This window comes from Quercus lobata, chromosome 9 (assembly GCF_001633185.2).
Source record: "Quercus lobata isolate SW786 chromosome 9, ValleyOak3.0 Primary Assembly, whole genome shotgun sequence".
NCBI lineage: Eukaryota > Viridiplantae > Streptophyta > Magnoliopsida > Fagales > Fagaceae > Quercus > Quercus lobata.
Window position 1 is genome coordinate 7,397,901 of NC_044912.1, and position 16,131 is coordinate 7,414,031.

The window sequence follows — 16,131 nt, forward strand, 5'->3', positions numbered from 1 at the left end:
TGATAAATCATCTTCATGTTTTTTTCCCCACTTTCCCTTTTTTATCCTCCTGGAAATTATCACAGGCTTGGTATTGTTTAGGAGGTTCATTACCTGATAATGATCTTATCTTTCAGCATAGGGTGGCTCAAGAAACCATTCTTTATAAAGATGAATAGTTGAGGGAAACCCAAGCTTGGATTGCACGTGTCCAGGAGATGGATGTCTTACAATCAAATACAAACCATTCATTACAGGCTGAATTGCGAGAACGAACTGAACAATATAACCAGCTGTGGCTTGGTTGTCAAAGACAGGTAAGCTTGCTTTGGGATTCTATTTTTTGCACATTTATGGTGTGTTGAATTGAGAATTACAAAGCAGTTCAAGTGTGACCTGCTTTGGATTGTCAAAGACAGGTCGTCTTTTTTGTAGATGAACTTGCACATATAAATGTACACATTCTATACTTTTTGTTATTGACTTTAAATCTGATCTCCGTGACTGAACTTTCAAATTTTCTGTACCTATCTTTGCATTTCTCGGCAATATTTAGGTCAATTGATGTTGACTAACACATTCTGCACAAAATGAAATGCAATGCTGTTTAATTTCTCTTAAGTTTAATCTGTTTGTTGTGAAGATTTTGAGTTCTTGTTTTCCTTTTGTTGGGGAGGGGTGGTATTTCACACTAAGATTATCATTTTTATTATTGTTTGTCTTTTGGGTTATTTTATGTCAGTTTGCAGAGATGGAAAGACTTCATATGCATACGATACAACAGCTTCAACTTGAGCTGGCCGATGCACGAGAAAGGAGTGGAACATATAGTGACGAGTCACGTATATCCCAAACAAATTCAAAGGATGTATCTCAGTTTGGACAAAGCAATGGAAACCAGCTAGATGCAAATGGAGGAGGTGGCACATCAGGCGGAAATTCTGGGGTCCTTCCAAATGGGAATTCTGACAATGTCTCATCTTTTGCTTCAACTGGCAATGCACCAGCCCAGGTAAATTGCACTTCTAGGGATTGTCTTTCTTTATTTTTCGACAATTAATAAATGTGTACATTGAAGGAAAACCTGGAGTATATAAATATGCATGCAAAAGATTCACCTAAAGAATACATGCCAAGTTCAACCCAGTCTATGGAATCTAAAAAAGAGACTGGATGCAGCCAAAAGCAAGCATGTACTCATACAATGATCTCAAAAATAAAGACTTAAGCTATATATCATGGAGGTTCCACTCCATTAAATGTCTTGTCATTTGTTTTTCCAAAATAGTCCACATGGTACATAGAGTAGCACGTCAAATTGATACCTTGGGGCTTTGAGCTTTGAGCTTTAAGTGTGCTTTTAACAATGGCTACAATCATATGCATTATGCTACCATTTTGGTTTATAACGTGTGTTTCTAATTGTACCATTTCATTCATTATTTTTTTAATTTTTTTATATTATAAATTTAATTAATTTAATTTAATTTTTTAAATATTTTAAATTTTAAAATTTAAAATTTATAGGTGTCATTTCATTCTTTCTTTTTGTTGCTATTTTGCAATTGGTTCCTTCAATTTATTTTGCTTGTTTTTTTGTAGGAATGTAACATTCTTTAAAGTGGTATGTTTTTGCCTGAGTTGACTACAATTATGCTTTGCTTGAGTTGGCCATAGATGGGTTGGCCGCATCTTTCTGCCTATCCTATCTAAGACCATATTCCTTAATTAACATGTTTTTTTAACTACTTCTATTAGTGTTATTTTAGGTCTTCTACATTTTTTTGTTCCCTCAACTTGAATCAAATCACTCTTCCTCACTAGTGCATTAATTGCTCTCCTTTGCATATACCAAACCATCTCAAATGATTTGTTATTTCCTTGAATTTCTACTTATCCATCTTAATATTCTCATTTCAACTACGCTTATTTTATGAAGACGTGGTTTCTTGATAGCCCAACAATATATATAAATATACACACACACATATCTATATATATAATTAGAAAGATACTATTATAACTGAAAACTATTAATTTAAATCATAAATATGGAAGAAAATGAAATATGTTTTAGTTTGTTTCATAACTAAATCCAGCGTTGTGCAGAATTCAAAAAGGCAGCAAATAAATAAAGCTAAATAATTGAGACTATGGTGGCCGGATATCTAGTGATTGATCAATGCTTTGATCCTTTAGTCTCACTGGGAAGTTAGTTCTGTAGTTTGATTAGCAATAGAGTATATAGAGATAGAACAGAGAGGGAGAGTAGGGAGAGATGACAACATTGATGCTGATTGACATAGAATGGCATGTGGGTGTGGTTTATTACAATTTTATAAATGTAATTTGAAGGAAATTTATGTTATACGGAAATATCTATGGAATTATATATTATAAAATTGAAATACTTTTTTTTCATTAATTTGTTACTTCAGAAACATATCTCTGGATGTTCAGTGGATAATTTATGACAATTTAGCATATATGGCACACACGTACACATGTACATATGTATGTATTCAACTGGTTTTTTATTTTTTCAATTGGAAATTGGGACTTAGTTGTGGATTCTCTGTTTTGGAATACAGTTTTGGTGAAAGGAATGATTTTTTTTTCCCATGGATTGGAAGTGGAATGAATAATTTCAAATATGTTTCCATAGCATTTGATGTTCTTTTGTGTTCACTTTTAGCCCGATCATGTTCCTGGTGTTCCAATTGCTCCATCCTCTCTGCTCGGAATGCCTACATACCTTCCACCTGGACAAATGACTGCTTTGCATCCATATGTTATGCATCAACAAGGGGTTCCCCATTCTTTGCCATCACATGTTACTCAATCTCATATTATTATTATTATTATTAGATCACATGTATTCTATAAAGGTGTCATTCGACCTATATATTGGGCTGGGGCATGGATTTGCATGTATAATAAATTACATGGGTTTTAACTTCTATCCATAATCCCAAAATTGTGTATTAATATTTTTATTCAAAAATATGTTGATTTTCTGACAAGAATTTTGTAACTCAATTGATATTTAATAATTTCATCTGAAACTTCAAAGTTGAAATCCATCTCTAGCAACTAAGGAATTATATTATATATACTCTTAACCAAATATGGAATGTAGGGCGATAAACGAGTCAAGCCAAGTCAAGTATTAAAAGTTCAAATTGTTTATTTAATATTTTTTTTTTCAAAACAAGCCAAACTTGAGCTCATTATATATCAAACAAGATTTTATGCTCAAGTTTTGCCCATTTTCTTATCGAGCAAGCTCAAACTTGTTCACTAGTTACTTGATTGACTTACTCTTTCTATTTATATTGTGAAACTATGACTAAAATATTTTATTTATTCACAATCCCATGAATTTTTATTATAAATAGATTGTATATATCATTAATAAACTACAAATAATAATTTAATATCATATGAACCTATTAACAAACTTATACAATCTAATTTCAAGTCTATATTAATATATTTTTATACAAGTATACATATAAAATGTTATATTATATATAGTTAAATCGAGCTCTCATATTAACGAATTTATTCACGAACACACTATTATGTTTGAATTTGACTTATTTAATAATCAAGTCTAAAATTGAGGCTTAAACTTTACTTGTTTTCTAAACAAATAAATAGAAGTTTACTTGTTTTCTTGAGTCAATTGTTCACAAACAACTTGGTTTATATACAGCTATATGATGGGAAGGGAAATTTGAAGAGTAGACAACAAAGGCAACACTTGTCTTCACTCTTCACATCTCTTGGCCAAATTTAATAAGGTGGGACCTTTGGTGATATGTCCCAAGCTAAGTTGTTCGAGGTTAGAAGTTAGAAGTTAAAACCTGGCCCACCAGTGTAAAACCCTGGTTATAATATAACTTAAATTGTTATTTCCAAGAAATATAAAAATTATTATTCAAGGATTTGAATTTTATTGCTTTTTTTTTTATTTTTTTACATATATGTAATGTGCATGACTCCAGTGCAATATGCGGGATTTTTATTAATTAGTAAATTAGACCATATAATATAATTTAAAAAGTTAACCTAAAGTATAATTATTCAATATTTTGAAACCATATGGTTGAAAGAGAACCACTCAAATTTGTCAACAATCTTCTGTATTAAATTTTATTTTAATAATAATTTAAAAAAAAAAGATAATAAGATTTCTATAAACATAATTTTGCGAATTTCACAACTTTCATATGACAAAATATTTTGTCAACACTTCTAAAATGCTTGAATAGTTGAATTTGCAAAAGTTTCCCTTACAAATTAGAGAGGAAGAAAAAGCTTGTAATAATCAATAATTGTATCAACCAATAAACAACTTTTGTAAATTTTATTGTAAATATTCACCAATAAATTGGAAAGAAGTACTATCAAGAGATTTTGGTTGATATTCATCGCAAAGAGTTGGGATGTTTGGACTCCATCAAGTCTAGTAAAGTTTTCAAATTTGATATAGCAGTGCAAAATTCCTTAGTATTCTTGGCAATAGTTTATGGACAAAACTTAAGTACAGTATCTTAGGTGTTATTCCTTAGGTTCCCCTCTTAGGATTCAGTCATATGAGAAAAATACATTTTCATCCCATGAGAAAAATTTCACATAACAGAATTTTAAGAGGTGAACCTAAATACTATACCTAAATCTTGTCCATAGTTTATAGAGACAGTAAGGAAGTGCTTAATGTCTAAACCCTTTTGTGTATTGGATTCACATTTTTAAACCTGTTAGTTTTTTATTGTTATTCCTTAATTATATGTACCATACTTGATTACTTATTTAAATTACAAAATACTTCATATTAATTTTCTTTACACACACACAAAAAAAAAAAAAAAAAAGTTTCTATAATAAATGTGTCTCTCTCTTAAAATATTATCTAAATTTCCATTTTAAAAAATCTAATTTAGTATAAAAGTGCTTAGCACTGCTTAAATTTTATTAAATAGAATTTTAAATGTTCATTGTTAAGTGAACTCAACCCGTTCAAAATTCAGTTTCAAGGTTTATTCTCATCTCCATAAAATAAAACCAAACATACCAACGACATTTGACAAATCAAGAAACCATGTACACAGTACACTTCTCTTTGTGAAAATTATTTGATAGAGTAATCCCAGATACACAACAATTGAAAAGTGTTAAAAGATACTACCAATTTTACAAAATAAGTTTACAAAAACTGATGTGACAATACATGTCAGCAATGGGCTTCAGCCACCAAATGAATATGTTTAAATTGCCCATTGAATATGTTTAAATTATTTTTTAGTAATTGGTGACATCAGATTGTAAGTTCTGTATAGTAAAATTAGTAATATCCCCAATAAACAATTTTCACTTTTTCACATTAGTTGAATTGAGGTATCATTACTGGTTTTATCAAGATCCTTCGCTAACATCTATTTTTTTTCCCCTACCAATAGTCAAATTAACAGTTGTGAACTTTTTGCACCTTTAGTCTTAATTATTGTATTTGAAATTTAATGTGAGAGCTTCTGAAAAGCTAATCCAGATCAGCTTAAATGCTGAAAAGTGAGCTGGTGCATTCATTCTTTCGGTACCATGTACGTTACCAATAGCAACGGAATTTTGATACTTGGAAGTGCAGGGAAACCGAACCAATTGGGTATAAGATATCAGATGCACAGCAATTGTGTGCATGAGTATCACTGCTGGTGCAGAGAGTTTGGTTTTGAGTATAAAATAAACACTCACAAAAGTATTTTGTTTCCCAGCAAAGCAAAGGTAAGAGAAATGAAAGGGAAGCAAAATAAAAATAAATAAATAACAGTTCCAATCAGAGAATTCTATGAGATGAATGCTGACAATTTAATCAGCGATAATTCATTCGCCCACAAATCCGGTAACCATCCAAAACATCTCAATCTGCAGAGTGGTGTGTACTCTTGGTCATGAGATTATCTACTTGATTTCCATGTCTACTCCTGTCAACAACAAAAGATACTTGATAATTAAAGTACTCTAGCAAAACCAACTATTAAGCAGTAAAAACAAAACAAGTCAAGGTTGCATTCAAGTTCCTACCACAAAATACTAAACTACGTTAGGCTGACTGAATTTTGTTGAACTTTCTCAAAGTATCCAATCAATTATGGCATACACGACCAAAAATGAAATACTTGGATAAGTTGTACACGGTAACTGACATTAAACTTGGAAGTTTCCAAAGACGTGTAAAATTATTATTGCTGAATCTCTTCCGGAACACAAAGATCATGTCGCAAAAGTTGCAACAAGACAACCAGACAAGAAGCCCCAACATTAGTTTAGAAATGTAAAATGTAAAAAGTACAAGGACCCAATTAGAAATACCAAAGACCACATCAATGCTTGTGCACATTAAGGAATAGGGGTGGGGGCTCTATAATGACTTGCACATTAATAGATCCAGATATTGCAGCAGCCCACAGAACGATGGGGCATCAAATTTGGGCCATTTACCTTAAACAATCTTTTGGTAGAATCCAATACTTGCATATATTGGTAGATGAAAAATCTTCAGAATCCACCAACAAGCATGTAAACCTCAAAGACAAAAATGTCTTTCCATAATTTTAATTATTTAATGTGTAAGTGATGGCTGATACAAACAATACACTGCACCTCTTTTGATTTTTAACCCCTTGAATGCAACACAAGCAGGTATTAAAATAATTGATTATGTAAGGCTAAGAAAATAACATATTGCAAACATAACAATTCGGCACGACTATCCAAGAAAATGTTGCAAATAAATGTCAAAGTAAGCATACGTACTATCTTCTGGAAGTAAATGCAGCACCAGTCATCCTGTCAAGTTAGGACACAAATAACTCAATAAGCTTCAATAACCATGTGCCCAGGCATAAAATTAATAAACTGCAGTTTGCTAGAATATTTCAGCCGTACCTTCCCTGCTGTTTTCCAGCAAAATTCAAGTTAGCTCTCCCATTAGCTGAGCCCACGCTTTGGGTACCACTCAAACTTGACCTATCAAGATTTGATCCATTCCCAACTGTCAAAAACGTAGACTGCACATGCCTATTTTCAGGGCCATTCATTTCTCGAGGTTCTTTAGATTTGCTCAAAATTTTAACATTTGTGAGACCTCCAGGAAGACCAAAATAAACACCATTTGATTGCTGATTCTGGACCGCAGAGAACTGTGATGGCTCATCAGTCTTCACACTTTTTGAATCAACAGATGGAACCTTCTTCAGTCGGTGAGATTGCGCCATTGGGGTAACAGCCACAGAAGGCAAAAAAGAGGAGTAAGGAGAGGATGCCGCAGCAGCTGCAGCAACTTTGGCAACAGCTGCTTCAGCTGCTATCATTTCTTGTGCTCCTTCTCGAAGCTGAATATAGTCGCCCTCAATCACAAAAAACTGATCACATTTCAAGGTTCTCAGATTAATTATACGTCTAAATAAACCAATAGAAAATAAAAATGCGAGCGTGTACTCTGAAATTCCAATGAACTTACTTCAGGGTGACCAACCACAAAGTCATCAAGCTTTCCATATTTTCTTTTGTAATCATGCCAGTGTAAAGGTGCAAGCATCTTGCCCAGCCTGTTTGGAAGCTGTCTCAACACAAATAACAAATCATAAAACTCACCCAAAATTAAATAAATAAAGCCTGCACACTACAATGGACTAAGACTACACACTAACCGTTGAACTGATTCGAATTCGACCACCAGCAGGAACTGTGCGAACTATGCAAGCCAACAGTGATCTTTCATCAAGAAGAGCAGGCTCTGAAGTCTTTCCCACTGCCAATGTATTTGCCTGTCCGGTTGAAACAAATGATTCAGACAAAGCTGCACCAGTGGCATTGTTTACAGAAGTTTCACTGAGATTAATAGAATGGCTTGAAGTATCAGATGCTGATGTGTTGGCAGCAGAAGCTGGTTGTTCTGCTGTGAAAACTTGGCCTTCTAACCCATGATTAGTTGGCGTTAGAACATTCTGCTCCTGTGACAATTCAAGTACAAGAGCATCTTAATCACTGCCAACTTACCTGCTGCTATAAAGAGTAACCAGATTGACCGCATCATAACAGAAATACCAGCAACAAATAATGACAAACCTTGTTTTCACTGTTCTGCTCAAGAGTATCCAATCTTAAAGCATCACGAAATTGAGAAGAAATTTGTTGCAGGCTCTGCTCAGATTGGGGGACAACCATGTAACCTCTATCAATTGACTCAAGAACCTGAAACAAAAAAATTTGGTGGGTCCTGTCACATATTGCATACAAAGCCAAAAAACAAACTATTATCAGAACAGCAACAATTTTATTCACAAGACCTGTGCTGCTTCCACAGTGGATGACGAGATTCCAGAATCAGGCATTGCCCCTTGGCTGTTTTGAACATCCAGATAGTCTTGACGTAGACCTTGTCCATTAACAGAAATTTCATAGTTGTAGTTTGCATCTGATCTCAATAGGTTTTGATCAGTTTGGGATGGTGGAAGTTCATTCTGCGCAGATATCTGTGAACCATCTGATGCAGCCTGAAAACCAAAAGGTCAATAAGAAACACATTATTTATTATTACCATAGTAATACTGATTCATAACAACAAGAACAGTAAAAGTGCTTTCATTTGTCAGGACCTGTTGGTTCTGCCACTGTTGGAGGGAACCCATTGCAGGTATCGAGTGAAAATGCCCAATATGAGATGGAGTAACATGTGATGGCAAAGAATGGGGAACCCCTTGTTGATGCATAACATATGGATGCAAAGCAGTCATTTGTCCAGGTGGAAGGTATGTAGGCATTCCAAGCAGAGAGGATGGAGCAATTGGAACACCAGGAACATGATCGGGCTAAAAGTGAACACAAAAGAACATCAAATGTTATGGAAACATATTTGAAATTATTCATTCCACTTCCTATCCATGGGGGAAAAAAAATCATTCCTTTCACCAAAAATATATTCCAAAACAGAGAATCCACAACCAAGTCCCAATTTCCAATTGAAAAGATAAAAAACCAGTTGAATACATACATACGTACATGCGTACGTGTGTGCCATATATGCTAAATTGTCATAAATTATCCACCGAACATCCAGAGATATGTTTCTGAAGTACCAAATTAATGAAAAAAAAAGTATTTCAATTTTATAATATATAATTCCATAGATATTTCCGTATAACATAAATTTCCTTCAAATTACATTTATAAAATTGTAATAAACCACACCCACATGCCATTCTATGTCAATCAGCATCAATGTTGTCATCTCTCCCTTCTCTCCTTTTCTGTTCTATCTCTATATACTCTATTGCTAATCAAACTACAGAACTAACTTCCCATTGAGTCTAAAGGATCAAAGCATTAATCAATCACTAGACATCCTGCCACCATAGTCTCAATTATTTAGCTTTATTTATTTGCTGCCTTTTTGAATTCTGCACAACGCTGGATTTAGTTATGAAACAAACTAAAACATATTCCATTTTTCTTCCATATTTATGATTTAAATTAATAGTTTTCAGTTATAATAGTATCTTTCTAATTTTATATATATAAGCGTAGTTGAAATGAGAATATTAAGATGGATAAATGGAAATTCAAGGAAATAACAAATTATTTGAGATGGTTTGGTATGTGCAAAGGAGAGCAATTAATACACCGGTGAGGAAGAGTGATTTGATTCAAGTTGAGGGAACAAAAAGATGTTGAAGAAGACCTAAAATAACACTAATAGAAGTAGTTTAAAGAACATGTTAATTAAGGAATATGGTCTTAGATAGGATAGAGTAGCAGAAAGATGCGGCCAACCCATCTATAGCCAACTCAAGCAAAGCATAATTGTAGTCAACTCAAGCAAAAACATACCACTTTAAAGAATGTTACATTCCTACAAAAAATCAAGCAAAATAAATTGAAGGAACTAATCGCAAAATAGCAACAAAAAGAAAGAATGAAATGACACCTATAAATTTTAAATTTTAAAATATTTAAAAAAATTAAATTTATAATATAAAAAAAATTTAAAAATAATGAATGACATGGTACAATTAGAAATACACGTTATAAACCAAAATGGTAGCATAATGCATATGATTGTAGCCATTGTTAAAAACACACTTAAAGCTCAAAGCTCAAAGCTCAAAGCAGGTATCAATCTCTATGTACCATGTGGACTATTTTGGAAAAACAAACGGCAAGACGTTTAATGGAGTGGAACCTCCATGATATATAGCTTAAGTCTTTATTTTTGAGATCATTGTATGAGTACATGCTTGCTTTTGGCTGCATCCAGTCTCTTTTTTAGATTCCATAGACTGGGTTGAACTTGGCATGTATTCTTTAGGTGAATCTTTTGCATTCATATTTATATACTCCAGGTTTTCTTTCAATGTACACATTTATTAATTGTCGAAAAATAAAGAAAGACAATCCCTAGAAGTGCAATTTACCTGGGTTGGCGCATTGCCAGTTGAAGCAAAAGATGAGACATTGTCAGAATTCCCATTTGGAAGGACCCCAGAATTTCCACCTGATGTGCCACCTCCTCCATTTGCATCTAGCTGGTTTCCATTGCTTTGTCCAAACTGAGATACATCCTTTGAATTTGTTTGGGATATACGTGACTCGTCACTATATGTTCCACTCCTTTCTCGTGCATCAGCCAGCTCAATTTGAAGCTGTTGTATCGTATGCATATGAAGTCTTTCCATCTCTGCAAACTGACATAAAAAAAACCCAAAAGACAAACAATAATAAAAATGATAATCTTAGTGTGAAATACCACCCCTCCCCAACAAAAGGAAAACAAAAACTCAAAATCTTCACAACAAACAGATTAAACTTAGGAGAAATTAAACAGCATTGCATTTCATTTTGTGCCATATGTGTTAGTCAACATCAATTGACCTAAATATTGCTGAGAAATGCAAAGATAGGTACAGAAAATTTGAAAGTTCTGTCACGGAAATCAGATTTAAAGTCAATAACAAAAAGCATAGAATGTGTACATTTATATGTGCAAGTTCATCTACAAAAAGGATGACCTGTCTTTGACAATACAAAGCAGGTCACACTTGAACTGCTTCGTAATTCTCAATTCAACACACCATAAACGTGCAAAATAGAATCCCAAAGCAAGCTTACCTGTCTTTGACAACCAAGCCACAGCTGGTTATATTGTTCAGTTCGTTCTCGCAATTCAGCCTGTAATGAATGGTTTGTATTTGATTGTAAGACATCCATCTCCTGAACACGTGCAATCCAAGCTTGGGCTTCCCTCAACTGTTCATCTTTATAAAGAATGGTTTCTTGAGCTGCCCTATGCTGAAAGATAAGATCATTATCAGGTAATGAACCTCCTAAACAATACCAAGCCTGTGATAATTTCCAGGAGGATAAAAAAGGGAAAGTGGGGAAAAAAACATGAAGATAATTTATCATTACAATGGTAACATTTCCCAACCAATAACATTTATTATTAATATTAGGTAAATTTGAATAAGAAACCAATGATTTATTCAACATATGTGTGCAATTTAGAGATGCCTTTCAGTACAACATAAATGCAAATAACAAACCTGATCCTGCAACTCAATAAGTTGTCTCTCTTTTTCTTGAATATGTTCTTGAAGATCATGTATCTGTTTTATATGTTGGGCTCTTTCAACTTCAGAATGATCGCGCTCTCTTCTGCAGAAGAAAGCAATATAGCCAAATTTGTTCAAAAGGTTCAAACCTTGATTTCAATAATGACAATAAATAGAACAGGTAAGCAATATATCAAGACACTGTCGTTGAAATCATAATAGTATATATGGAAATTTTTTTCTTGTTCAAGTAAACACCCATAGTCAACCGAGTGTTGAGGTTGAAAAAAAAAAAAAAAAAGGATATACTTGAAGAGGAAAGGACTAAAGGCATAAAACACACACATACATACATGCTTACAACTTGAAGAAAAAGGGTTATGCATGCAAATTCATACCTGAAGGATGCTAGTTCTTTATTTTGTTCTCTAAGAAGGTCATCTTTAGCCCAGGCCTGCCCAGTCAACCCAATCAATATTAGTAATTTCAGAATTTATCAAAATAGCTCATTCGTCAGCATAGAGAACATATCAAAAGTAAGCAAGCACTCAACAAACCGCTTCATTGTCCAATTTGATTGCATGCAGCTCCCTATCTTTCTCTTCCATCTTCCTTTCCAACTCATGTACAGCCTGCTCCCTTTCGCGGAGTTGCTCCTGCCCAAATAAAGCCACGTTTAGAAGCATGACATTGACTGGCCATTAAAAGCATATTTAGGGAATCAGGTCTCAGAGATCAAAGCCTGTATCAGCATGTAATTTCAAAAGAAAATATGATTTATTTTAGCTTAAAAGAATCCCCGTAATAATTCACACGAAAAACCAGTCATGCCAGCTTTATTTTCGGTCACGCCAGCTTTATTTTGTAGTCACATTGACGTATGATGACATTAATTGCTTGATGTTACTTTCTATAATTACTTAACAATAACAATTTCAATCAAGTTGCACTCCTATGGCAGACCTGTTATAATCTAAATCCAATTATAAAGTCATACTTGAAGCTTCACAGTGGCATTAGCATGCTCTTTGATCCGAGCATCAAAGGTGGTTTGCAATTCCACTATCTCAGATCTTGAAATTAGCTGGGCTTTAATTTCAATCTCCATCCGTTGCAACTCTTCTCTTTGTCTAGCAAGATTATGAAGTCTCTGTGGTAAAAGTTCATCATTTAAGCCACCATCCACTGTGATTGAACAGTAGCCAACATCAAGTGGCTCTCTTCCCTGCTGCACCTTGACAAAACAGCAAATCATCTTCATTTTCAATCATTCATAGACATTACAAGATATTTCTGACATCAGAGTCCTTACCTCATATATAGTTCTCTCATCCAATTGCCCTAACTTCGAACGCTCCAACTCCTGTGCATTAGAAAAAAATCTAATTAATGACCAAAAAATTCACCACCAAGCTTCAAATCTTGCTCTAAAATATACAAATCCCCAATGCTTTGAGCTCAAGTTCAACCCACCAAGTGAAAATATTACTTATAATGTGGTGTATGAAATGGGAAGAGAAATTTCAAATTTCAGACTTTCATTATTTCTGACCCAGGTAAAACTGAAAGATACGTTTTCATTATCTTTTTATTGGTAAGTTACATACGCACCCAATCGGTTTTGTGCCCTCTTCCTATAACTTATAAGGGGAGGAGATGCCAGTTGAGCTAGAGCTCATTGGCCATAACTTCGACCAAACAGCATAAAATTGTCATTGAAGCTCAACAACACAAGGTCCTCTCCTAAATTACCTCAGGGCCGCGTTTCTAACACTTTCCTTTTCCCCTCTTTTTTTTTGGTTTACCCACATTTCAAATTATCAACTCAGCATTAAAATTTCATATTCCGAATATGAATTCAAATCCCTTTCATAGTTTCGGCCCTGAAAATAGTCCAGCCAACTTAACATTATAAGATCACCAGCTCAGTAAAGCAGTGGCATTCATAGTTAAGCAACAAATTATTGAAATTAACATACTTCACCCACTGTGACAAACATCTTTAGCTCAATGCCCGTAACAAATCATCAAACTTAACTCAGTGTTTGGTTCCAGTGAAAACTAAAGCTTTTTAAGAAAATTACCATAAATAAAACACGGATAAAAGAAAAAGAAAAAAAAAAAAAAAGCAATATCACCGATAAACCCTAACCCTAATCATCAAATTTGCGTCGAGTATAGCAAAGAAAGTTCATCACTTTATTTAATCCCACAATCTAACAACGTTCAAAACCCTAAAACTCACACTCCAGTTTCCCACATTTTCCAGCTGCCCACAAACAAAAAAAAAAAAAAAAAACCAGTACCTCATCACCAGCGTTTCGATGCTCCGAGACGGCGCGCCACTCCTTGCGAGCCGCAGAAGACGACGAGGACGACGACGGAGGAGGAGGAGGAGGCATCGAGAGAGACGGACCGCGCGTAGAAGCGGAGGCGGCGACTCCGGCCGAGACCTCCATTGGAATCAAACAAAGCTCCGATACTGCTCCAACTCTCTCTCTCACTCTCTAACGCCACACACAAACCCTAGGTTTCGAAAAGAGGGGCTCCCAAAAGAAACCCTAGAATTGGAGAAATTTACGATGGAGGGACTTTTGTGGCGGTGATGGAGATTGGTGAGAGAGAGAGAGAGAGAGAGTAGTGTAAAGGGTTTTGGATTTTGGAGGGTTTTGAAGAAAGGTTTGGGACTGTAAATTATGGAGTGAGTGAGAGAGAGAGAGAGACGATTGGGCGAGTGAGAAACTTCGACCCCAGCCTAGGCTCCCGCCATTTATAGGGCTTAGTTCATCTCCCTGATGGGCTTTGTCACTGATATTTTCTCACGCTTTTTGGTGGCGCGTGCATCTTACCTTTCTTATTATCTTGTTTTTCCTTTTATCGGTTCTCGCGGCAACGCGTGTGGTCACTGTCTCTGTTCTCCGACTCACTTAAACTCTAGTACTACTCGTGGATGGTGTGGAATTGCTTGTGGATATTGCTCGAACTTGTAACTCCCGAAACTCGCAATGTGGTACGTCACGAGGGCTTCCTGCCATGCTCTCGGGTAATTAATTTTCGTTTGTTTTTTAAAATGCAATGCAGTTATTGCATTTATTTAGATGATCTATATAGATAGATTTGATATTTGTATCGATTCCATAAAGTAATTCGACCAAAATTCATAGTTTTTAAGAAATTTATGATCATTTAATTGTACATTCTGGGTAAAAATACACTTTACACTATGAAAAATAGCTAATTATGGTAAAAGTTGTGTAAATAGTTATGATCTTAGCATTGTTTTTACACCATTTACCTTTGATCAGTTGTTATCTTAGTCCACTAAGTTTAAAATTTGTCATTTTAGTTTATTAGCTTTGATAATATGATCACTTTTTCCTTCCTTCCATTGATGTTTAAAAGTTTCCATTAACTCTCTTAAAGCAATGTTGTTTTACATTTTTATCATTAAAATCAAATTTAGAGATTATTTTATGAATTTACTAAACATAAAAAATAAATTAAATTAAACTTAGCAAACTAAAATGATAATTGTTCAAAATTAATAAGCTAAAATTAAAAAAAAAAATTAAACTTTGTGGATGACACTTGATTATAGTTAATCGACTAAATTAATAATTTTTGAACTTAATGGACTAAAATAACAATTAATCAAAGTTATGTGGTGTAAAGTGTTTTTTTTTTCCTAATTTTTTATTTATAATATGAGTTTCCCAAAATTTGAAAAGTTATTTGTTAAAAATCATTTTCATTCTTAAATGTTACAATGGGTTTTGATATGTGTTGTGGATGCCTTTGTGTTTGAACTTTGAACCCTTCTCCCATTTCTCATGTGTGTGAGAGAGTTAACTACTTACCTTTAACTATATTATGCTTATAGCTCAATGTTTTTTTTTGGATTGATTCCATTATAAAGAGTATCTGGAACTGTGTCTAGTCTTTGATCTCTCCTAAATCGAATAATGTAATTACTTGTTATGAGAATGTTCTTAGCACAAGCCGTTTGGCTTAAGACTTCATTTTGGAACACATTCAGGTTGACTATACATATTTGGTTTAAGGAAAGTCAGAGATTCTACCCCCTCAAGAATTGTACTCTAAGAAGATATCATGCGCTGTGTAAAGAATGATATGGAATTGTTCTGATGCTTATGATCACAAGCTGCTACTTATTGTTGAATTAGTGGATCTTTTGAACTCAAAATAGGATCTGTGTCATTGGAAGTGGCTTGGATTCATGAGGATATTAAGCTAATATAGGAATATTTTGTTAGTATATCATTTGTAATTGTTTCTTTATGATATATTCATGTTTGCTCTAGCTTTTACTAGTGCTGCAAAAGAGATTGAGGAGAATGTTCATTTTTTCTCTTTTCCATTGTATAGTATGTTATATTAATAAAGTCTACTATCGTTTCCTCTATAAAAAAAAATAATAAAAAAACTAAATAAAGCTAATTTTGCTCTTTTAAAAAAAATTTTATAAATTAGTCCCAAAATTGAACAAAGTATATGAAAATTAAATTGTGGGTTGCTT

General features: G+C 33.9%; 2 protein-coding genes across 5 annotated transcripts; one reads left to right on the forward strand and one right to left on the reverse strand.

Annotated features, from left to right (window-relative positions):
* Positions 1-156: 156 nt before the first annotated feature.
* LOC115959925 lies at positions 157-3,016 on the forward strand. The gene is made up of 3 exons (XM_031078598.1): positions 157-296; positions 722-991; positions 2,675-3,016. Exons 1-3 carry the CDS (start codon positions 198-200, stop codon positions 2,933-2,935), a joined length of 630 nt encoding a protein of 209 aa, XP_030934458.1. The 5' UTR covers positions 157-197; the 3' UTR covers positions 2,936-3,016.
* Positions 3,017-5,590: 2,574 nt separating this feature from the next.
* On the reverse strand, positions 5,591-14,563 carry LOC115959773. Of its 4 annotated transcripts, none has more exons than XM_031078337.1 (16): positions 13,901-14,563; positions 12,907-12,957; positions 12,592-12,819; positions 12,152-12,250; positions 11,993-12,048; positions 11,586-11,697; positions 11,152-11,331; positions 10,458-10,727; positions 8,643-8,855; positions 8,334-8,540; positions 8,113-8,238; positions 7,695-7,997; positions 7,505-7,603; positions 6,931-7,406; positions 6,799-6,831; positions 5,591-5,966 (listed from the first exon to the last, which is right to left on the reverse strand). In XM_031078337.1, coding segments are annotated over exons 1-16 (2,607 nt in total). In that variant the 5' UTR covers positions 14,054-14,563; the 3' UTR covers positions 5,591-5,965. The 4 variants fall into 4 exon arrangements, with proteins under 4 accessions (XP_030934197.1, XP_030934196.1, XP_030934195.1 ...); XM_031078336.1 differs by having other exon boundaries at positions 12,592-12,822; XM_031078335.1 differs by having other exon boundaries at positions 11,586-11,694; positions 12,592-12,828.
* Positions 14,564-16,131: the final 1,568 nt, after the last annotated feature.